General features: G+C 42.0%; 1 protein-coding gene across 2 annotated transcripts; it reads left to right on the forward strand.

Moving 5' to 3' along the window:
* The first annotated feature begins 148 nt into the window (after positions 1 to 148).
* On the forward strand, positions 149 to 22,685 carry naprt (nicotinate phosphoribosyltransferase). 2 transcript variants are annotated; one of them, XM_042322334.1, is made up of 14 exons: positions 149 to 835; positions 13,603 to 13,730; positions 14,044 to 14,126; positions 14,254 to 14,421; positions 16,698 to 16,828; positions 16,929 to 17,044; positions 18,857 to 19,053; positions 19,159 to 19,299; positions 19,506 to 19,590; positions 20,014 to 20,094; positions 20,227 to 20,329; positions 20,526 to 20,683; positions 20,918 to 21,025; positions 21,594 to 22,685. In XM_042322334.1, the coding sequence occupies exons 1-14, from the start codon at positions 421 to 423 to the stop codon at positions 21,678 to 21,680; spliced, it is 2,001 nt and encodes a 666-aa protein (XP_042178268.1). In that variant the 5' UTR covers positions 149 to 420; the 3' UTR covers positions 21,681 to 22,685. The 2 variants fall into 2 exon arrangements, with proteins under 2 accessions (XP_042178268.1, XP_024278021.1); XM_024422253.2 differs by lacking the exon at positions 14,254 to 14,421 and having other exon boundaries at positions 152 to 835.
* Positions 22,686 to 24,300: the final 1,615 nt, after the last annotated feature.

The raw sequence follows: 24,300 nt of genomic DNA on the forward strand, positions 1-24,300 counted from the left end.
ATATCACGTTGGTTTATTTTCTAACTTTCATTGTATAATTTCCCCGTATCTCTAGTCTACAAATTACACTAAAATATATGTTGGCTTAATGTGTGGGATGAATTGGTGACCAATACGGCAATGTTTGCGATGTGAGCTTGTTGGCAAAGGGCCAGGAGACAGGTTATGAAATTTACTGCCAGTTATTAGGTTGATGTCAACGCAATTGACACATCATGTGCTCATCTCGTGTCACCTTATGTTCCAACGATCAATGTTTCAAAAATATTGTAACACTGTTTTACATGCCAAATGTCACTATTGGCTATACCCCTTAATAGTGCACTATAGGTAATATAATGCGTTTTTGGACGCAATCCTATGTATATCATGAGTAGGCAGGCCTACTCTAGAGAACTGTGAAACGCCCCTCCCTATTCTATGTGGGAGATAGCCTATTTTAGTCCGGGGTTCGCTTCTCCCCTCGCATACCAACCTTTCTTATTATACCTCCGTGATACAACAGAGGTAGAGGCAGCGGGGTGGTTAGAAAACTGCATGTCCCAAAGATCGCGGCGGCAACCAAACATGAATCTAGGCAAGGGCAACATGGCAGCACCGTCAAGCCAGTCATGTACAGCTCTGGAGCGGTCAATCCGGGAGCGGGTCCCGACGCTTCTCACGGACCTCTACCAGTTCACCATGGCATATGCCTACTGGCGTTCGGGCAGGCACAACGAGCCCGCCGTTTTCGAACTGTTCTTCCGCGACAACCCGTTCGGCGGCGGCTTCTCGCTCTTCTCCGGAATGCACGACTGCCTCCTGTTTCTGCAGAGCTTTCGATTCACTGACGAAGGTGAGGTAATGACGTTAAGTTCTCTGTAGAGCAAATGTCAGTGAATAGCACTTTAAGGCAAAGCAAATTAGCCACAATATAATTGATATGTGTATTTTTATATAGCCAATGGTTTCCTTTCAATAATATTTATTCGATATTTTTGTCATCTTGATTGTGCAATGAGGAATATAACCAATACCAGGACCCCTGGTGGGAGTGTAAATGGATAACACTGTATGTCCTCGGTGAACTTTGTAACCACTCCACTGAACTTCAACTGACACCGGTGATCTTTTCCTCGTGAGTCTCCTAGATTGTCAGTAATGCTGACACCCTATTCCTTATTTAGTGTTCATGGACCAGTCAAAAGTAGTGCACTATATGGGGAATTGGGTGCCATTTGTCCCAGGACATAGCCAACCATGTTAAGATGTCAGATGTCTACCAGAGTTTAAAGTTACCTACAGACACCCACAGATCACTACCAGGTAATAGCCAGTGGCAAACGGTCAGAGCCACACCTGTTTTGAGCCCACCTGTTTAGCTTTTTTTGTGTGCCTGTTTTGAACGTTATTATGGCATTAATAAGTCACATATCAGTTTGCAAACAATATAAATCAAAATGTATTAGGTTAATAAAGCCGGATACAAACATGGTCTCTTTTTTTGTTTTTCTTGAGTAAGGCGGCTCCAAAATGCAGGTGTTTCAGCCTAGCTTAGTGCTTTGTGTGGTGGAGGGGCAGCCAGCGGATAATACAGAGCGTAGGAGTTGGTCATCTTCTCTAGTTGCACTGTGATTGGCTCAGTGTTCTGTCACTCATGGGGATACTATGTCACCGCAAAATCTACAGGGAGAGATAGAATGTTCAAGCCCCCTTGGGTGCTGCCATAGATTTACATTTGAAGTTCCCTTCCGAGGCTTCCGGTATGGCTCAGAGCTTCTTTTTTGCTCCACAACAAATTTGAAATAAATCCTGAAATAAGTTCACCCTTAAGCTTAATGTACCAGGAAAGGCAGTAATAGTTTTTTAGCTTCCGAACCCACAATGCAGACGAAGAAAAGTCACACCATAAAGCCAGACTTAAGGAGGGAAAGTTTAGAGTCTGAGGACGAAGGCGCCGTGCTACCTTCATGTGCTAGTGGTGGAAGCAGGACTGAGGCGATAAACACATGCAGTGCCGTTAGCTCCGAAGATATCCTCAAGGCCATCAAAGATATGAATGCAGAATTCTCTATCAAATTCGAAAATGTACTGTCTGCAGTGGACAACGTTAAAAAGAAAGTCAAAGAATGTGCTGGGCAAATCTCTGACTGAGGTATACGTCTGGCTTAGGAAGACCACCAAAAACCCTGAAACGTCCATCCCCAACTATAACATTTTCTGACAAGATAGAACTGCCAAAGGAGACGGAGTTGCAATCAGATGCAGAGAGAGCCTGCAGAGTTCTGTCTTACTATCCAGGTCTGTGGCCAAACAATTTGAGATTCTACTTTTAAAAATCCACCTTTCCAGAAACAAGTCTCTCACCGTTGCCACTTGCTATCAACCACCTTCTGCCCCCAGCTGTGCCCTGGACACCATATGTGAATTGATTGCCCCCCATCTATCTTCAGAGCTCGTGCTGTTAGGTGACCTAAACTGGGACATGCTTAACACTCCAGCCATCCTACATTCTAAGTTTGATGCCCTCAATCTCACACAAATTATCAATGAACCTACCAGGTACAACCCCAAAGCCGTAAACACGGGCACCCTCATAGATATCATCCTAACTAACCTGCCCTCCAAATACACCTCTGCTGTCTTCAAGCAGGATTTCAGCGATCACTGCCTCATTTCCTGCGTCCATAATGGGTCTGCGGCCAAACGACCACCCCTCATCACTGTTAAACGCTCCCTAAAACACTTCAGCGAGCAGGCCTTTCTAATCGACCTGGCCTGGGTATCCTGGAAGGATATTGACGTCATTCCCTCAGTAGAGGATGCCTGGTTATTCTTTAAAATTGTATTCCTCAGCATCTTAAATAAGCATGCCCCATTTAAAAAATGTGGAACCAGGAACAGGTATAGGCCTTGGTTCACTCCAGACCTGACTGCCCTTGACCAGCACAAAAACATCCTGTGGGGTACTGCATTAGCATCAAATAGCCCCCGCGATATGCAACTTCTCAGGGAAGTTAGGAACTAATATACACAGGCAGTTAGGAAAGCAAAGGCTAGCTTTTTCAAACAGAAATTTGCATCCGGTAGCACAAACTCCAAAAAGTTATGTGACACTGTAAAGTTCATGGAGAATAAGAGCACTTCCTCCCAGCTGCCCTCTGCACTGAGGCTAGGAAACACTGTCACCACCGATAAGTCCACGATAATTGAGAATTTCAATAAGCATTTTTCTATGGCTGGCCATGCTTTCCACCTGGCTACCCCTATCCCGGTCAACAGCCCTGCACCCCCCACAGGAACTTGCCCAAGCCTCACCCATTTCTCCTTCACCCAAATCCAGATAGCTGATGTTCTGAAAGAGCTGCAAAATCTGGACCCCTACAAATCAGCCGGAGCTAGACAATCTGGACCCTCTCTTTCTAGAATTATCCACCAAAATTGTTGCAACCCCTATTAATAGCCTGTTCAACCTCTCTTTCGTATCGTCTGAGATCCCCATAGATTGGAAAGCGGCTGCGGTCATCCCCCTCTTCAAAGGGGGAGACACTCTAGACTCAAACTGCTACAGACCTATATCTATCCTACCCTGCCTTTCTAAGGTCTTTGAAAGCCAAGTTAACAAACAGATCACTGACCATTTTGAATCCCATCGTACCTTCTCCGCTTTGCAATCTGGTTTCCGAGCTGGTCATGGGTGCACCTCAGCCACGCTCAAGGTCCTAAACGATATCATAACTGCCATCGATAAGAGACAATACTGTGCAGCTGTATTCATCGACCTGGCCAAGGCTTTCGACTCTGTCAATCACCACATTCTTATCGGCAGACTCAACAGCCTTGGTTTCTCAAATGACTGCCTCGCCTGGTTCACCAACTACTTCTCAAACAGAGTTCAGTGTGTCAAATCAGAGAGCCTGTTGTTCGGACCTCTGGCAGTCTTTATGGGGGTGCCACGGGGTTCAATCCTCAGGCCGACTCTTTTACATCAATGATGTCGCTCTTGCTGCTGGTGATTCTTTGATACACCTCTACGCAGACGACACCATTCTGTATACTTCTGGCCCTTCTTTGGACACTGTGTTAACTAACCTTCAGATGAGCTTCAGTGCCATACAACTCTCCTTCCGTGGCCTCCAACTGCTCTTAAATGCAAGTAAAACTAATGGCATGCTCTTCAAACGATCGCTGCCCACACTTGCCCACCCGTCCAGCATCACTACTCTGGATGGTTCTGACTTAGAATATGTGGACAACTACAAATACCTAGGTGTCTGGTTAGACTGTAAATTCTCCTTCCAGACTCACATCAAGCATCTCCAATCCAAAATTAAATTTGTTGCATCCTATTTTGCAACAAAGAATCCTTCACTCATGCTGCCAAACATACCCTCGTAAAACTGACTATCCTACCGATCCTTGACTTCAGCGATGTCATTTACAAAATAGCCTCCAACACTCTACTCAGCAAATTGGATGCAGTCTATCACAGTGCCATCCGGTTTCTCAACAAAGCGCCATATACTACCCACCACGGCGACCTGTATGCTCTCGTTGGCTGGCCCTCGCTTCATATTCATCGCCAAACCCACTGGCTCCAGGTCATCTATAAGACGTGGCTTTACCTAGCAAAGACTTATCTCAGCTCACTGGTCACCATAGCAGCACCCACCAGTAGCACATGCTCCAGCAGGTATATTTCACTGGTCACCCTTAAAGCCAATTCCTACTTTGGCCGCCTTTCCTTCCAATTCTCTGCTGCCAATGACTGGAACAGACTTCACAAATCACTGAAGCTGGAGACTCATATCTCCCTCACTAGCTTTAAGCACCAGCTGTCTGAGGAGCTCACAGGTCACTGCACCTGTACATAGCCCATCTAACTACCTCATCCCCATACTATTATTTATTTTGCTCCTTTGCACCCCAGTATCTCTACTTGCACACTCATCTTCTGCACATCTATCACTCCAGTGTTTAATTGCTATATTGGAATTATTTTTCCACTATGGCCTATTTATTGCCTTACCTCCCTTATCCTACGTCATTTGCACACACTATATATATATATATATATATTACTTTTTCTATTGTATTATTGACTGTATGTTTGTTTATTCCATGTGTAACTCTGTGTTGTTGTTTGTGACGCACTGCTTTGCTTTATCTTTGCCAGGTCGCAGTTGTAAATGAGAATTTGTTCTCAACTAGCCTACCTGGTTAAATAAAGGTGAAATAAATAAATAAAAATAAATACATCTCTGGAACCGAAGACAACATTATAGCCCTGCAGGAAATTACCACTGCACTTGAGGAAAAGGTTGAATCGCTTACCTCTAAACTAGTTGATTTGGAGGGCCGCAGCAGGAGATCGAACTTGAGACTAGTACATCTCCCCAAAGGCGCTGAGGGGAGCGATGCTTGCTCATTCCTAGAACGGTGGCTTCCCGAGGCTCTGGAGATGGAGCCACTCTGCTCTCCTTTGATCATTGAGAGAGCTCATTGGATTTCTGGCCCATGATCCAACCACAACGCACCCTCGAGGGCTCTGATAATGAAGTTCTTAAACTATAAAGATAAGATTTGGGTGGTGAATGCAGCCAGGGCGAAAGGGAGAGTACTCTACAAGAATCGGCAAGTTATGTTCTTCCCAGATCTCTCCATGGAAGTCCACAAGCAGCAGAAACGCTTCGACAGTGTCAAGCAGCAGCGGCTACGGGCTAAGGCTATCTGGTATAGAATCATCTTCCCAGTGTGCCTGAGGGTCTCCCACTGCATTCGTTCCTACAATTTTGAAACACCAACCGAGGCGGAGCAGTTTCTTGAGAAGCTAGGCAGAGGTGTGGAAGCGGAGTAACGCTGAAGAGGCAATAGCGACTTAATGTTAAACTTTGACCAGTGTTTTTTTTTTTTAAACATTTTTCGAACTTTTGCTTTCGGTTTTGTCTAAACAGGTATTTAAATTTTAAGCCAGTTCACCGTGTTATAATTTATAGTAGCACTGTCTATTGAACTATAATAACATGGCCAGTTTACAAGTAAGCCTTATTATAATTGTATGTACCATGAAACTATGCTTTTATGCAGTGGAACATCCTGGTGCAGGATTGTTTTATTTAGGCCTATAGGAGGCTAGATCACGGTGGTCTTATGTTCTTGCTCACTCCTGGTATTTTGTTTGATTCTTTGTTAAATGGGGAACACAATATAGTGTAATGACAAGTAGAAGGTGTACAGAGGGGGGGGAAACACAGAGGTAGAGGCGGCTCCTCACGTATGTGTGGATCTGTTGAGTACCTTTATACAGAGTGTCACTGAGATGGGGAGGGGGAGGTCTGTTAGAGACTGGGGTAAGAGGGTTAATCACACGTTCGTGGTTGATTGTACGAAAACACATGCCTAACAATGGCGTGCTTTAAAGCGTCCTTTGTGTTTTTGTTTATGGTGGTAACAGAGGACTGTTGGTACATTAGGCTGATCCAACGTGCTGTTATGGGGCAATGTTTTAGTTCAAGTGTCCCGGTAAATTCGGTGACTCATAGTGTTAAGGTTAAATTTACATCCTGGAACTGTAGGGGATTAAATCGCCAAAATAAAACAGGTAATAAGTAGATTAAAACAACTTCAGGCGACAATCATATTTTTGCAAGAATCACATCTATTATCTGGCGACATTCCTAAGATACGCCTGGGTGGCCTGGGCAGGTCATTGCAGCTTCATTTAGTTCCCATGCAAGGGGAGTTATTATTTTATCCATAAGTCCATTCCATATCAGATATTGCAAACAATTTGTGATCCCGCCGGGAAGATATATTATTATACAGGGTACCTTGCTGTCCGAGCAGTTGAATTTAGTTCATGGGTGTGGTCCCAACGAAGATGACTCTAAATTATTTAACAATTTGTTTTTAAACCTTTCCACACTTCCAGGTAATTCTAGTGTTGCTGGAGACTTTAATTGCACTTTAGATCCTGTTAAAGATCGCACTTCGGGTTCAAACTACTCCCACACCTAATCTAAGAACACCATACAACATTTTTATGAAGGATTTAAACTTAATAGAGAATTGTAGAGAAATGAAACCAGATGATGTGGAATACTCCTGTTACTCTAGCACTCACCAGACCTATTCCCAAATCAACTATTATTATGTTCTCAGCAGCATTATGCTCTAAAATGGAAGATAGATTTTATTATAGCATTGTGATCTCTGACCATGCTCCAGCATCTCTTATATATTCCGATTCTAATTTAGTAGTTGACACTGACTCAACTCCAGCCACTTTAATAATGGGAATTGATGGGAAAATATGTAAATATATCACTAGCCACTTTAAACAATGCTACCTTATATAATGTTTACATACCCTACATTATTCATCTCATATGCATACGTATATACTGTACTCTATATCATCGACTGCATCCTTATGTAATACATGTATCACTAGCCACTTTAACTATGCCACTTTGTTTACATACTCATCTCATATGTATATACTGTACTCGATATCAGCTACTGTATCTTGCCTATGCTGCTCTGTACCATTACTCATTCATATATCCTTATGTACATATTCTTTATCCCCTTACACTGTGTATAAGACAGTAGTTTTGGAATTGTTAGTTAGATTACTTGTTGGTTATTACTGCACTGTCGGAACTAGAAGCACAAGCATTTCGCTACACTCGCATTAACATCTGCTAACCATGTGTATGTGACAAATAAAATTTGATTTTGATTTGACCTAAATGGCGCTTTCAACCTAAATGGCTGCAAGATACATAAAGTTTTACAGAAAACATTGAACAGCAAATTGACGTATACTTTTCAATGAATACAACACAGACTTCAGCTTGTACTAGATGGGAAGCCTTTAAAGCTGTCATAAGGGGTCAAATGATACATTTCACCAGCTCCAAGTCAAAAAATACTAGTCAAAAAATGAAATTACTTGAAACCAAAATTAAAACTCTGGAAATATTTTTTTTTCTCACTAATTCCACAGGTGCACTCAGGGCTCAATATAACATAATTTCTGCGCTGCAGCAAGATTATTGAGACTAAACCAATCATATTATGACCAGGGAGAAAAGCTGGGAAGCTGTTGGCCTGGCAAATCAAACAGCAGCAAGCAGAGAGGGCAAGTAGGAGTTCTGATCACTCTGCTCCTAAAACCCGGAAAGCTGCATACCAAATGTGATTCCTATCATGCTATTTCACTTTTGAAATCTGACACTAATGTCCTTTGTAAAGCACTTGCGAGGAGGTTGGAGAGTTTTCTGCCAGATGTGGTGGGTAGAGACCAAAATGGCTTTATTCAAGATCGTCAAGGATTTCATAATGTTAGGAGAGTGCTAAATGTTCTACATGCCAGATTTGGGTCGTCAGACACTGCGATCCTGTCATTGGACCAGAGAAGGCCTTCGACAGGGTTGAGTGACCCTACCTCTTTGAAGTGTTAACTCGTTTTGGTTGTGGTAAGTGCTTTTGTAAATGGATAAAGATACTATATACAAATCCCACTGCAGAGATCCTTACTACTAATACGGTATCTAAACCTTTTGACATCTGCAGGGGTTCTAGGCAGGGCTGCACTCTTTATCCTCTCCTGTTTAGCCATTGAGCCTCTAGGCATAGCTGTTAGGTCCCAGCCCAATATTTCAGGTATCAGAATAGATCAGATGGAACTTCAAATTGCCCTTTATGCAGACGATGTAATTTTGTTTCTTACAGACTTGTGCAATTCCATGCCTGCACTTCTGGACCTAATCAAAGAGTTTGGGGTTTGCAAAATCCTCAATTATGATGCTAAAGGAGGAGGAAAGATGTAGACCTACACCTTTGACTTCTATTTTCTATGCAACGGAATGCTTTACATATCTCTGCATTTGTATTGTGCCAGAGATTGACCACATAGTCTCAACTAACTATGACCCTGTCGTAGATTTAATAACTCAATCGATAGATAGGTCGTCATCTTTACCTATATATTTAATTGGCCGGATTAACATTCTGAAAATGAATGTTCTCCCAAAACTATTTCAAAACATTCCCTTGCTGCCGCCGCCACCATCCCTCTTTACAAGACTTAAAAAGATGTTCACTATATTTATCTGGAATAACAGATGTCCCAGAGTTAGATTGTCCTTATTGAACCTACCGTATGACAGAGGGGGGCTCCATTTGCCTAATATCCAGTAGTACTACTGGGCAGCTCAGCTTCGCACTGCTATGTACTATTTTACCTCAGTCTCTCCCTTCGTGGATGGAGATTGAAATGTCTTCAGTTGTACCCAATTTAATCCTTAACCTTTACATTTACTCAGCTGATATCAAGACACAAAAAAAAAATAATAATAATCCCTTATTTTTTAATACGATCAACGTTTGGTATGAGGTGCGGAAGTTTTTTGGTGAAACGCATTCTTTGTCATGTTTTAGTCCTATCTGGGGAAACCACAGTTTCACTCCTGGGAGAGCTGATCTGGGTTTCCAACTATGGGCCAGCAAGGGTTTAAGGAAAATTCAAGACCTGTATAAAGAAGGTATTTTTATGTAATTTGAAGAACTCATAGCAAAATTTGACATTCCTAGAAAACAACATTTAAAAATAAATATTTACAGCTAAGGAGCTTCCTCACGGTTGCCCAAAACCTAACAGAACCCTTTCTATCTACTTTAGAAAATACGATCTCAACCCATTGTAATGGTAAGGGTAGAATTTCAGACCTACACAATATGCTAGAGTCTGGCTCAACTGCACCCTCTGCGCACAAACTGAACTCTTGGAAGGAAGATATTTGGGTGGACATAGTCTTGGACAAATGGAGTAATATATGTACTAATGCTCAGACACAGACTGTGTATACTCTGCTTAAACTATTGCAATACAAGTGGTTGATGTAACCCCTGCTAAGTTAAATAAGTTTAATAGTATAGTTCCAGATATATGCTACAAATGCAATCACTCTGAAGGGACTCTGTTTCATTGTCTGTGGGACTGAGACAATTCAAGAACGAGGTATCACATATGATATCCCAAATAGTATCAGTAAAATTGCCTCTCCATCCCAAAGTGTTTATCCTGGGGTTGTACACAATCAATCCTCATCTAAAGAACCAAGTAAAAACACTTATACATATGTGCTTGTTGCAAGCAAAATGCTTGATAGCTCTTGGCTGGAAAAGTGTGACAAGGCCTTTTATTGCCCAATGGCTTAGGGAAACGTTGTCTTGCCTAACAGTTGAAAAGATAACATACACGATTAAGGGAAACAAGACACTTTCGAAAAGGTTTGGAGACCATTTTGGGATGTTGTTGAGCAGAGTGATGTGGGTGAAATATTGGCTGGGTAGTGGACTATGCTTTGTGTGTATGTGGGGTGGTGGTGAGAGATATCCGATTGGCTTGTGGCGCTGTGTTTCATCTGAAATTTGTCGCAATTATGTTCTATCCTATTGGATCAGACCACTGTAAAATGAAATTTTGGTTGTTTTATTCCTCTGTAAAACTTTTGTTTTGACTTAGATGTTTCATCTTTTTTTATTTTTGTTGCTGTTAACTTTTGATGTGGTTTTTGCAGTTATTTTTTTTCATGTAATATTTCTGCTTATGTCTTGTTGAAGAAGAAAAATCAATAAACATATTGTTTAAAAAAAAAATAGAAGTGCCCATCCAAGAAGGCTCAAGGTCATTGGCCACAAATAAAATGATGTCACATCGCTTTACATCTACTGTAGCTTTGATTGGTGTCACGTTCTGACCATAGTTCTTTTGTATTTTCTTTTGTTTTAGTGTGGTCAGGGCGTGAGTTGGGTGGGCAGTCTATGTTTTCTGTTTCTATGTGGGGTTTCTTGTTTGGCCTGATATGGTTCTCAATCAGAGGCAGGTGTTAGTCATTGTCTCTGATTGGGAACCATATTTAGGTAGCCTGTTTTCTGTTGGTTTGTGGTTGGTTGTTTTCAGTCTTTGTGTGTCTGCACCAGATAGAACTGTTTCGGTTTTCACTTTTGTTGTTTTGTGTTTTTGAAATGTTCTGTTTTTTTATGATTATTAAATGAAGATGAACACTAACCACGCTGCGCTTTGGTCCTCTCCTTCTTCCACCAACGACAACCGTTACAATTGGACTGATCATGTCAACATACAGAATCTTAGCTAGCAAGCTAGACAAGCAAGCAGTCATCATCGTGCATCACATGGACAATCTACTGGCAAATCCTTTTCAATCCTTAATATATAAAGATAAATTATAGATAAAAGTAACAGTGCACATCGGCCAACAAATTGGAAATCTCAAATTCAACAATAAGTGGGTTGGAAGAAATCTGTAGCTAACTGCAAGTGTTGCAAAGCAATCTCTATTTTGCTTCTTAGCCGCTCATTGTTCCCTTATGCCATAGTTTGTACATCTCAATTGTCAGTAGAAACCACATTTGTTTAAGCAAGTCAGCCATATCAGCTATGTTTTTTTAAAGGCAGTAAATGAGGCTGAATGAACTGTTTTACTGCCAGACAAGGCTCTGCTGATATCCAGGTGTAGCGGTGGGAAGGATTCACTCCATGGTGCTGAAAAGAAAGCTCTGCTGTTGGGACAGCTTTATTTAGGCTCTAAGAGTTTATGTGCACTGTTTTTCACTGTTATAGTGCAATTTAATGTATTGTTTAGTGTTGTGGCTTTGCTGGCATGCATCCCAATTTTTTAGTTGTTGAGTTTGCCCCACCAAGATTTACATGCTAAAATCACCACTGGTAATAACTAATATCAAAAACATATACTAGCAAGGCAGGTTTGTGATTAGACCTATAGGCTCTATCCCAGTGAGCCTATAACAACGACACAAAGTCTAGAGCAGGGTGGGGCAACGGGGGGGGACTCAGTCGGGGTCTCAATTTACTGTTGAAAGGTAGAATACACAAGGTGCAATTTCAAAATTTGGTTGTGAATCAACAGTTTTTGTCTTGTTATGCCAGTCATTGATAGTCACTCAGTTAGCCCATGTCAACTATATGTTTTTAGATTGGTAAATTATTCTAGCGGCCAGCTATCTAAACTTGTAGTAATCAAGGTTGAATTAGAGCCCGGGGGCCCCATTGATTTTGCTAGTCAGACTCACTCAGATACAGTATCATACTGTATTAAAAACTGCAAACATTTCAAAATGTGTAGAATTGCAGGAACTTGGCTGTAAACTGCACATTTTCTCCATGGCAAAATGAGTAGAATTTCACGAAATGAACTCTAGAACTTAAAAATATGCATGAAATTGGATAATAAAATTGCTAAATCTTTTCTCCACCCCATGGCAAAAATGTGTAGAATTGCTACAAACTAGCTTTTTTTTTCAAGCAGGCTTGACTATTGTAGTGCTGTCCTGTTTGGTCTACCCAAGAAAGCCATTGTAACTGCTTTCTTCTGTGGACGACGGAGAGGAAGTGCAGCGTGGTTAGTGGTCATCATGTTTAATAACGACGATAAACGTGAACACTCCAAAATACAAAACAACAAATGTGAGAAAAAACGAAACAGTTCTGTCTGGTGTAGACTCACGAAGACAGAAGACAACCACCCACAAAACCCTACACAAAACAGGCTACCTAAATATGGTTCCCAATCAGAGACAATGACTAACATCTGCCTCTGGTTGAGAACCATATCAGGCCAAACATAGAAACGGGAAAACTAGACACACAGCTCACGTCCTGACCAACACTAAAACAAAGAAAACACAAAAGAACTATGGTCAGAACGTGAAAGCCATTGGTCAACTGCAAAACATACAGAATGCTGCAGCACGGGTACTGACCAAGAACAGACAGAGAGCACACATTACACTGGTTTAAAAGTCTCTGCACTGGCTGCCTGTGAGTTTTAGAATTAATTGTAAGATTCTCTTTTTAAATGAATCCACGATTATCCCTCTCCCTCTTGCACCCTCACTTTCTTCTCCCTCTCCCATGTGTTCTTATGAGATTCGCTTTATTAGCAGTGGTGGAGAAAGTACCCAAATGTCATACTTGAATAAAAGTAAAGATACCTTTTAAAGAAAATGACTCCAGTAAATGTGAAAGTCACCCAGTAAAATCCTACTTGTGTAAAAGGATTTGGTTTGAAATATTCTTAAGTATCAAAATTAAATGTAATTGCTATAATATACTTAAGTATCAAAAGTGAAAGTTGAAATAATTTCAAATTCCTTATGTTAAGCAAACCAGACTGCACAATGTTCTTGTTTTTTAAATTTACGGATAACTAGGGGCACACTCCAATGACTACCTTGTTGTTGTTTAGACACTAAACTGTAAGCATGTTTCACGTTCCATGGGCCAAAACACGGCGTTTGTAGATGTCGTAATAACAGTTGTCATTGAGATCGGTAAACAGATGACTTTTCTTGGAAAACCTATAGTAGGTCTAATAGTATTCCACATGCCAGTATGTTAGAAAAGTGGTGTGTTGACGTGTACAAAAAAATATTTTGTTTATTTCATGTCATGAGTAGTGTATTGTTGTGTAGATGTGTGATATTACTGTACTGATTAGAAGTTGCTCCAGATAAGAGGGTCTCTATCATTATGTTATTGATTATGTGTAACAAAGTATAACTGTGTTATAGATGTGGAGTACCTGCGTTCCGTGCTGCCCCCAGCCACTGACCCCGCCTTCTTCCTGTTTCTACGGGAACTGGACTGTTCCGGTGTCACACTCCACTCTGTCCCCGAGGGAACGGTGGTCTTTGCCAGGGTGAGACAACGTCAGGGGTCAAGGGTTATACTCAGGGTCATCCCCAGGCAGGTTTGGAATTATATATTCTCTTGGGGTGCCCAATGTCTCTTGGGGTGTCTAATCTCTTGCGGGTGCCTGATCGGACCAGCCCCCCTGTAACTCGAACCATTCATAGAAATATAATCTAGTCATTCTATTTCTATGGTTACACTCGGACGGTTCAGCCCCAAGGGCCAGCGGTCAGGAGTGAGACTCAGGGACTCACCCAAAATGGTCAGGGTTGATGACTGCGTTGATTGATTCATTGATTGTGCTGCCCCTCTGTTTGAAGGTGCCTCTGATGGAGGTGTCTGGTCCTCTGGCTGTGGTTCAACTACTGGAGACCAGCCTGTTGTGTCTGGTCAACTACGCCAGGTAGGGACACACTTCTCCTTCAGCAAACTTGAAAAGGTTTGGCATGGGCCCTCAAATCCTCAAAGTTCTATAGCTGCACCATTGAGAGCATATTGACTGGCTGTATCAATGCTTGGTATGGCAATAGGACTGCCCTCGATCGCATGGCTCTACAGAGTGTGGTGCGGACATCACTGGGGCCGAGCTCCCTGCCACCCAGGACCTCTATATCAGGCGGTGTGACGGAAAGGCCCGGAAAATCGTTAACTCCATCCACCCAAGTCAGACTGTTCTCTCTGCTGCCGCATGGCAAGAGGTACTGGTGCATCTAGTCTGATACCAACAGGTTCCTGAACAGCTTCTATCCCCAAGCCGTAAGACTGATAAATAGCTAACAGAATGGCTACACGGACTATCTGAGTTGACCCTTGTATTTGATTTTTGCTCAGTCTCTATGCACGCTCACAGGACTCTACACAACTCACGCACATACACTCTCCCAACCACACATAACATACACATACATTTATATTGACACTACACACACAATCGCATACAATCAGCATTTATGTTGATGCTACTCTGTTTATTATAATACTGATGCCAAGTCACCTTGCCCCTCCCTATACATACTTTTGTATTTTCAGTGTATGTGGACACCCCATAAAATCGAGTGCACAGCCATGCAATCTCCATAGGTGGACATTGGCAGAAGAACAGTGGTTGAAAAGTACCCAATTGTCATACTTGAGTCATTTTCTATTTAGGTATCTTTACTTTTACTCAAGTGAAAGTCACCCAGTCAAATACTACTTGAGTAAAAGTCTACAAGTATTTGGTTTTAATTATACTTAAGTCTCGAAAGTAAATGTAATTGCTAAAATATATATCAATATCAAAAGTAAAAGTATGAATCATTTCACATTCCTTATATTAAGCAAACCAGACGGCACGATTTATTTTATTTTTTTTACGGATAGCTAGGGGCACACTCCAACACTCAGACATAATTTACAAACAAAGCCTTTGTGTTTAGTGAGTCTGCCAGATAAGAGGCAGTAGGGATGACCAGGGATGTTCTCTTGATAAGTGTGTGAATTAGACAATATTCCTGTCCTGCTAAGCATTCGAAATGTAATGTCAGGGGAAATGTATGGAGTAAAAAGTACATTTTCTTTAGGAATGTAGTGGAGTAAAAGTTGTCAAATATAAATAGTAAAGTACAGATACCCAAAAAATCAATTTAAGTAGTACTTTAAAGTATTTTTACTTAAGTACTTTACACCACTGACTGAAGAGCTCGGTGATTTTCAACATGGCACTGTCGTAGGATGTTACATTTCCAACAAGTCAGTTTAGCAAATTTCTGCCCTGCTAAACCTGCCCCGGTCAACTGTAAGTAGTATTATTGCAAACGTCTAGGAGCAACAACGGCTCAACCATGAAGTGTTAGGCCACACAAGCTCACAGAACAGGACCGTCGAGTGCTGAAGCGAGTCTCACGTAAAAAATGTCAGCACAAGAACTGTTCGTCGAGAGCTTCATGAAATGGGTTTCCATGGCCGAGCAGCCACACACAAGCCTAAGATCACTATGAGCAATGCCAAGTGTTGGCTGGAGTGGCGTAAAGCTTGACATCATTGGACTCGGTAGCAGTGGAAACACATTCTCTGGAGTGATGAAACACACTTCACCATCTGGCAGTCTGACGGACGAATCTGGGTTTGGATGCCAGGAGAACGCTACCTGCCTGAATGCATAGTGCCAACTGTAAAGTTTGGTGGAGGAGGACTAATGGTCTGGGGATGTTTTTCTTGGTTCTGGCTAGGCCCCTTAGTTCCAGTGAAGGGAAATCTTAATGCTACATAATACAATGACGTTCTAGACGATTCTGTGCTTCCAACTTTGCGGCAACAGTTTGCGGCAAGGCCCTTTCTTGTTTAGCATGACAATGCCCCATGCACAAAGTGAGGTCCATACAGAAATGGTTTGTTGAGATCATTGTGGAAGAACTTGACTCGTCTGCCAGAGCCCTGACCTCAACCACATCAAACACCTTTGGGATGAATTGGAACACAGCCAGGCATAATCGCCCAACATCAGTGCCTGACTTCACTAATGCTGTTGTGGCTGAATGGAAGCAAGTCCCTGCAGTAATGTTCCAACATCTAGTGGAAAGCCTTCCCAGAAGAGTGGAAGCTGTCATAGCAGCAAAGGGGGACCAACTCCCTATTAATGCCCATGATTTTGGAATGAAATGTTCGACGAGCAGGTGTCCACATTATTTTGGTCAGGTTGTGTATCTACCTCTATCACTCCAATATCCCTGCACATTGTAAATATTGTATTGGAACTGACCCAGTACGTACTTTCTCGTGTTCTTCTTATTTGTATTTTCTTGTGTGTGTTTGTTCTACTTTAGGATATTTTTAGTGCTACATTGATATTGAGTACTACAAGGATGTAATTTTACTGCACGTGACATTATTTTGGAACTCACTCACACACACACACACCTTGTCAACAGGTAGGAATACTGTATACTCTAATAGTGCATTATGGTAATTCTCTGTGTCTCTCTTCTCTCTCCAGTCTGGTATGCAGTAACGCGGCCCGGTTCCGTCTGGCTGCTGGTTCCAGGAGGAAGCTGTTAGAGATGGGCCTGAGGAGAGCACAGGGGCCTGACGGGGGCCTCACAGCCTCAAGATACACATACGTCGGAGGTGAGGAGAGACACACACATACATGTAAGGACACACACACATATATATATATATATATATATACATACATATATATACACAGTGTCTTTCCGTCTGTCAGGGTTTGATATGACCAGTAACGTCCAGGCTGGCTTCCTGTTTGGAATCCCCGTGGCGGGAACCATGGCACACTCTTATGTCACTTCCTTTTCCTCCCTGGAGGAGGTGTGGCCTCAGGTGAGTCTCTCCGCCCCACTACTTTTGACCAGGACCCTTAGAGAATAGGGTGCCATTTGAGACATAGACACGCTTTCCATATGTACACACTTTTATGGGTCACATTTTCTTTGGATAAAAAGATTTCCTAACCTTTTCATAACAGGCCATCATTGAAAATAGGAATTAGTTCTTAACTGACATGCCTGGTTAAATAAAGGTTAAAAAAAATAAAAAATGTTATTAACCACAATGTTGATAACCCATCAGTGTGCTATTTATCTTATGTGTATCAATGGAGGCTCCTCAGAGGAGGAAGTGGAGGACCATCCTCCTCAGTGAATTTCATTAAAATAAAAATGATAAAACATTGTAAAAAGTTATCGTTTTTAGAAAAAACATCTGTAAATAATTGATTAAAACCCACTGTTTTGCAATGAAGGTCTACAGTAGCCTCAACAGAACTCTGTAGGGTAGCACCATGGTGTAGCAGGAGGACAGCTAGCTTCTTTCCTCCTGTGTACATTGACTTCAATACAAAACCTAGGAGGCTCTTGGTTCTCACCCCCTTCCATAGACACAGTAATTATGACAACTTACGGCGGAAGTCCTCCAACCTATCAGAGCTCTTGCAGCATGAACTGACATGTTGTCCACCCAATCAAAGGATCAGAGAATTAATCTAGTACTGAAAGCATAAGCTACAGCTAGCTAGCACTGCAGTACATAAAATGTGATGATTAGTTGACTTAGAGAGAGAGAGAGACAATTGATGAACAGTTTTCTACAAATTAATTTCTTAAAAAATGAAGGAGAAGCTGCATTAGCTAGCAAATGGCTAGTTTAGTTACTCAAACACCTGGCTCAAACAGAGGAATGCAATGTTAGCTAGCTGGCTATGACTATCCAACACAACACTGGAACTCTTCCAAGTAACTGCTTCCTGACTATACACTGTAACGTTACTGCATGATTATTGCGGGTTTACTAACGCATTAGTTCCATTAGCTACCATATGACGTTACTTTAGCTAACTATGACGTTACTTTAGCTAATATGGGGACAACGATGTAGGCTGTGTGTAGCGGTTGTGACATGGTTTGGCTTGGAGAGGTTTCTTCGCCTGGTCACATACAGCTGATGTGTTGGTCATTGAAGTCCACAAACGAAGGGAAAAGGTGAGAGGAGGAAAGTGCATGTAGGGGAGAAGGAATACAACGTGGCTGCTATGAAAGTGAACTGTGTTTATGCATGATCAGGGGTGTATTCATTCCTCCGATTCTGTTGAAAAATGTTTATAAACGGAAGGAAACAAAACGGGGATAAAAACAACTGAATTTGTCCAATAGAATCTCTTGTTTGCAACTGTTTGACTAATGTTTGCATCCTAGATAAGCTAGATGCAGGCAAGAGTGTGCAAGGCGGTATTGAATGTGTCACTGTCTGTCCATGTGTCACTGTCCGTCATCAAAAAAATGTATCTCGACCTGCATTAATAGGCTAGGTTGTATCAACCTCATGATGGGTATAGGGAAAATTAGAGTATAGCCTAAACCTATCAATGTTATACTGAGCTGGGTGAATGGAATATGAATGACACTCATCCAACATGCTGTAATAGAAATAAGGCCATGTTCATGAAAAAAATGAGTCTTCCTTCATCATAAACATCACTGATGTGTGTATATACAGTATGTTGTGTGGTTATTAATGTTTTAATGTTGTTTCTTATCCTGACTGCACTACAGATTTCCCAATTGAGATAATAAGGATATTGATTTCTATCTTATATTGATTGATTGGTTGAACTTCCCGTCTCTCCTGTCGAACTAGACGCTAGTGGCAGCAAACGGGGATCATGACAACATCGATCTGATCTCGCTGACCAAGGGTTGGCTGGGGCGTGTGTGTGAGCTGCTGGGGGCGGAATCTGGGAAGATCCATGAGGGTGAGCTGGCAGCCTTCTTGTCCTATGCCATCGCATACCCACACAACTTCCTGCCAGTCATCGACAGCTACAGTGTCACCTGGTAACATTTCCCCCCATCTCTGTTGTGTCCCTACAGTAGTAGGATGGTACACTTCTCTGTTGCGTCCCTACAGTAGTAGGCTGGTAAACTTCTGTGTCCCTACAGTAGTGGCCTGCTCAACTTCTGTGCCGTGGCCCTGTCTCTGTTTGAGCTGGAATACAGTCCACTGGGCGTGCGTCTAGACAGTGGAGACCTCTGCAGGCAGTCAGTAGAAGTACGCCATGTCTTCAGACTCTGCAGTGAACAGTAAGGTCCTGTATGTGTGTCCTGAAGCTTGCATCCCAAATGGCACCCTATTCTCTATTTAGACCAGGGAAAAGGTAGTGCACTAAAAATGGAACAGGGTGCCATTTGGGGTGAAGCCTTAGATTAGTACCCTCTAGGGACTTTAATCTTAGTATAGAGGTTTTGAGTAAAGCATGTTTGAAATATCTCACATTTTATCTCTCTAGATTCTCCATCCCTGCCTTCCAGTCCCTTCTCATAGTAGGCACCAATAACATCTCAGAGTACAGCATGGCTGAACTCAACAAGAAGGTGAGGAACCAGACAGACATTAGAGGCCAGTGGGAGCAGAAGAATGAGAGGACCTTATTTATTTCTACCTCTTGTCATCAAGCATCTCTCCATCTGATCTGTCTATTCCTCTCTATCTCCTTCCTCCTCTTCTCTCTCCTCTCTCCATCTGATCTGTCTATTCCTCTACCTCCTCCTCCTCTCCCTCCTCTCTCCATCTGATCTGTCTATTCCTCGACCTCCTCCCCCCTCCTCTCTTCTCTGTCCTCTCTCCATCGGATCTGTCTATCCCTCTCTACCTCTTCTCTGATCTGTCTATCCCTTTCTACAACCTCCCTCTTCCTCTCTCCTCTCTGATCGGTCTATCCCTCTCTACATCCTCTCTGATCTGTCTATCCCTCTCTACAACCTCCCTCCTCTCTGATCTGTCTATCCACGTCTCAGGAGAATGAGATTGATGTGGTTGGTGTTGGAACACATCTGGTCACCTGCACGAGACAGCCTTCACTCGGGTGTGTGTACAAGGTAAAAAGGACACGCACACACACACAGACAGCCTCTGCCCACCCTCTCCTCACGTTCCCTTTTTTATGTATCCATCGTCTTCTACCCTTTCTCTCTGTCATTTTCAACCCTCTCCATCTCTCTCTCCATCAGTTGGTGGAGGTTCGGGGCAGCCCCAGGATGAAGTTCAGTGAGGACCCAGAGAAGAGTACTGTTCCTGGGAGGAAGGCTGTCTATAGGATGCTGGACACAGAGGGTGAGGAGTCACCCTCTACCATTGAATAACATATAGAATCCCTGAATTATAGGATCTCTGTGCCCTCCACTTACTATATCAACACTCAACTAGCTACATCTCAATCTCTGTTTTCATTACACTTTTTCACTCTCACTCACTCTCTCACTCTCTTTTTCTCTCTCTCCTCTCTCTTGCTCTCGCTCTCTCTCTCCAGGCCACCCATTCTTGGATCTGTTGTGTTTGTGTGAGGAGCCTGCACCTAAGGCATGTGTGGCAGTGAGGTGTCATCCTGTGGTTGGTAACAAGACCTGTCAGTCAATCACACCTTCTCAGGTCAGCTGTCTACGCCTGGAGGTCTACACTAAAGGACAGGTGAGCCTGCTGGACCCTGTCCAACACACACACACGTCTCAGCCAGAAGATGACTGGCCCCCCCTCTGAGCCGGCTTCCTCTCTAGGTTTCTTCCTAAGTTCTTCCTAGCTTTTTGTGCTTTCTCTTTCGGTTCTAGACTGGGTAATTGTGAAGCACTTTGTGACAAATGCTAATGTACAAAGGGCTTTATAAAATAAATGTGATTCGTTGATTGGTATCTCCCTCTATTGAAGATCACACAGCCACTGTGCAGCACAGCTGAGACCAGGGAGAAGGTTCAGAGCTCCATCCAGACCCTGCACCCCCGACACAAGAGATTGCAGGAGCCAGATTCTTACATAGTGAGTTTTAAGGTTCATTTACTTTGTGGAGACATGGAACAACGTCAGGAACTAGATTGTCTTGGGTATTGGATAGAAAGGCATCTGACGTGCTGTCATAGTCATCCTGCATTTCTCCAATGTAAATGTACTCACCTTTACACACACTTATGCACGCACACACTTATATACTATAAGGCACTAGGGATGGGTGGAGTACTCGATTTCAAGGTTTGTATTCATTTACTAATAATCAAATCAAATATTCAAAATGTACAAATGCAACTATTTAGTAGGTTGAATTTATAAGCACTGCCAAATTTTCAGGGACTATGTCAAGTGCAGTGAAAATATGTTGTTAGGTTTTTAATTGTGTCAGAACAACCAGTAATTGGGACAAAAGATAGCATACCGCAAATTTGTTTGCCTTCAGCCCCGTTTCACACTTGCATGCATGTACTCAAAAAATATATTTTCATGAGAGTACTCGGAGCACAGACATTATTCCAAATGCCCATCCCTACTATGCACGTATACCACACAGGTACCATCATAATCTAATGCTGTTCTTCCATGTTTTCTCCACCAGGTGGCCGTGTCTGAGAAGCTCCATAATTTAATTGCTGAGATCAGAAAAGGCAGCAGCAACAACAGCAATTTTCTATTGGCCAACTGAGACACACAGGCTTCAGTCCCAAATAGCACCCTATTCCTTATTTGGTGCACTTCTTTTGACCAGGGCTCTGGTCAAATGTAATGCACTATGTATGTCAAAAGTAACACACTTAATAGTGGTATTAGGTTATGGTTTAGGACCTAGGGTAGATTGTGTTACTCTCAGATAATATAAATGGTATACTGACACAGACTGACACACGGACTGATAGACTGAGACACATGGACTGATAGACTGACACAAAGACTGACACACAGACTATGTCAAACCTCAACCAAAAGCAGTTCATTTTGAAATAATGCTGGCATTTTGGAATACAGTTGACTGACAGCTATGAGTTGTGGTGTAGTTTTCTAGTTTTAGTTTGGTACAAGAGCTTGACATGCCTTCCTGAAAACCCAGTGATCTGCACAAACAAGCAATGTCTGTTAATATATCAGTGTTGGAATGGGCCTTAACCTGGTTCTACAATTAGATAAATTAACATTGAGAATGGTTGCATAAATGTCTCTACTATGAGCAATATTAATTGATAAGCCATTTTAAGTTCAGAAAGATTGAATGTCTCTTTGTATGTCCCAGCCTTGTCTTGCTAATTTAGTTTTTGTGCTTTTCTTTGGATTACGTTTCCTGAACCAGGCTATTATTTACTGTTTGTTTTAATTAGCATGGACATTTTGTATGAACCAAGCCTTCAATATCATGGTCAATCTATACCTGCCTTAACACATGGTCAATCTATACCTGCCTTAACACATAGTCAATATCATGGTCAATCTATACCTGCCTTAACACACAGTCAATATCATGGTCAATCTATACCTGCCTTAACACACAGTCAATATCATGGTCAATCTGTACCTGCCTTAACACATAGTCAATATCATGGTCAATCTATACCTGCCTTAACACATAGTCAATATCATGGTCAATCTATACCTGCCTTAACACACAGTCAATATCATGGTCAATCTATACCTGCCTTAACACACAGTCAATATCATGGTCAATCATATGCCTTATAGTCAATATCATGGTCAATCTTAAAACACAGTCAATATCATGGTCAATCTGTACCTGCCTTAACACATAGTCAATATGCCTTAACACATAGTCCAATATCATGGTCAATCTGTACCTGCCTTAACACACAGTCAATATCATGGTCAATCTATACCTGCCTTAAAACACAGTCAATATCATGGTCAATCTATACCTGCCTTAACACACAGTCAATATCATGGTCAATCTGTACCTGCCTTAACACATAGTCAATATCATGGTCAATCTGTACCTGCCTTAACACACAGTCAATATCATAGTCAATCTATACCTGCCTTAACACATAGTCAATATCATGGTCAATCTATACCTGCCTTAAATTCCCAGGGCGGTCAATATATATATATATATATTTCAACACTATGGGTTTGGAATAATATTGTGAAAATTATGATAATGCTGTTTTAGTGTAAGAGCTGTCTGAAATGTCAGCCGGTTTTAGTGTAAGAGCTGTCTGAAATGTCAGCCTGTTTTAGTGGGATGGAGTTTTGGCCTGCCTGGTGACAACACCAGGCAGTATAAGTTAACAGACCAATAACAAAGAGCGTTTCAAACCTCTCTGCCAATAACAGCTAGTCTTCAGGTTACATATCCCACCCATTAGGCTCGTCCAATTAGGCCCTCTACTTAGACCACTCCCAGACAGTCCTAGCTAAATTCTAGCTTTAACACATAGCCATAAAACCATACAGTATTGAGAATCCAGGTAGAATTTCACCACTACGTCCTTTTCAGATTCGTTAAAATGGTACAGTGCCTTGCGAAAGTATTCGGCCCCCTTGAACTTTGCGACCTTTTGCCACATTTCAGGCTTCAAACATAAAGATATAAAACTGTATTTTTTTGTGAAGAATCAACAACAAGTGGGACACAATCATGAAGTGGAACGACATTTATTGGATATTTCAAACTTTTTTAACAAATCAAAAACTGAAAAATTGGGCGTGCAAAATTATTCAGCCCCTTTACTTTCAGTGCAGCAAACTCTCTCCAGAAGTTCAGTGAGGATCTCTGAATGATCCAATGTTGACCTAAATCACTAATGATGATAAATACAATCCACCTGTGTGTAATCAAGTCTCCGTATAAATGCACCTGCACTGTGATAGTCTCAGAGGTCCGTTAAAAGCGCAGAGAGCATCATGAAGAACAAGGAACACACCAGGCAGGTCCGAGATACTGTTGTTAAGAAGTTTAAAGCGCCGGATTTGGATACAAAAAGATTTCCCAAGCTTTAAACATCCCAAGGAGTACTGTGCAAGCGATAATATTGAAATGGAAGGAGTATCAGACCACTGCAAATCTACCAAGACCTGGCCGTCCCTCTAAACTTTCAGCTCATACAAGGAGAAGACTGATCAGAGATGTAGCCAAAAGGCCCATGATCACTCTGGATGAACTGCAGAGATCTACAGCTGAGGTGGGAGACTCTGTCCATAGGACAACAATCAGTCGTATATTGCACAAATCTGGCCTTTATGGAAGAGTGGCAAGAAGAAAGCCATTTCTTAAAGATATCCATAAAAAGTGTTGTTTAAAGTTTGCCACAAGCCACCTG

The sequence above is a fragment of the Oncorhynchus tshawytscha genome, linkage group LG05 (assembly GCF_018296145.1).
Source record: "Oncorhynchus tshawytscha isolate Ot180627B linkage group LG05, Otsh_v2.0, whole genome shotgun sequence".
Taxonomy (NCBI): domain Eukaryota; kingdom Metazoa; phylum Chordata; class Actinopteri; order Salmoniformes; family Salmonidae; genus Oncorhynchus; species Oncorhynchus tshawytscha.

Bases quoted from the DNA above. Each gene is read 5' to 3' on its own strand.
- naprt (XM_042322334.1), top strand. From the start codon at position 421: ATGTGGGAGATAGCCTATTTTAGTCCGGGGTTCGCTTCTCCCCTCGCA. The intron at 19,300-19,505 runs GTAAGGTCCTGT...TTATCTCTCTAG, and splicing joins TTCAGACTCTGCAGTGAACA to ATTCTCCATCCCTGCCTTCC. The intron at 20,330-20,525 runs GTGAGGAGTCAC...CTCTCTCTCCAG, and splicing joins TAGGATGCTGGACACAGAGG to GCCACCCATTCTTGGATCTG.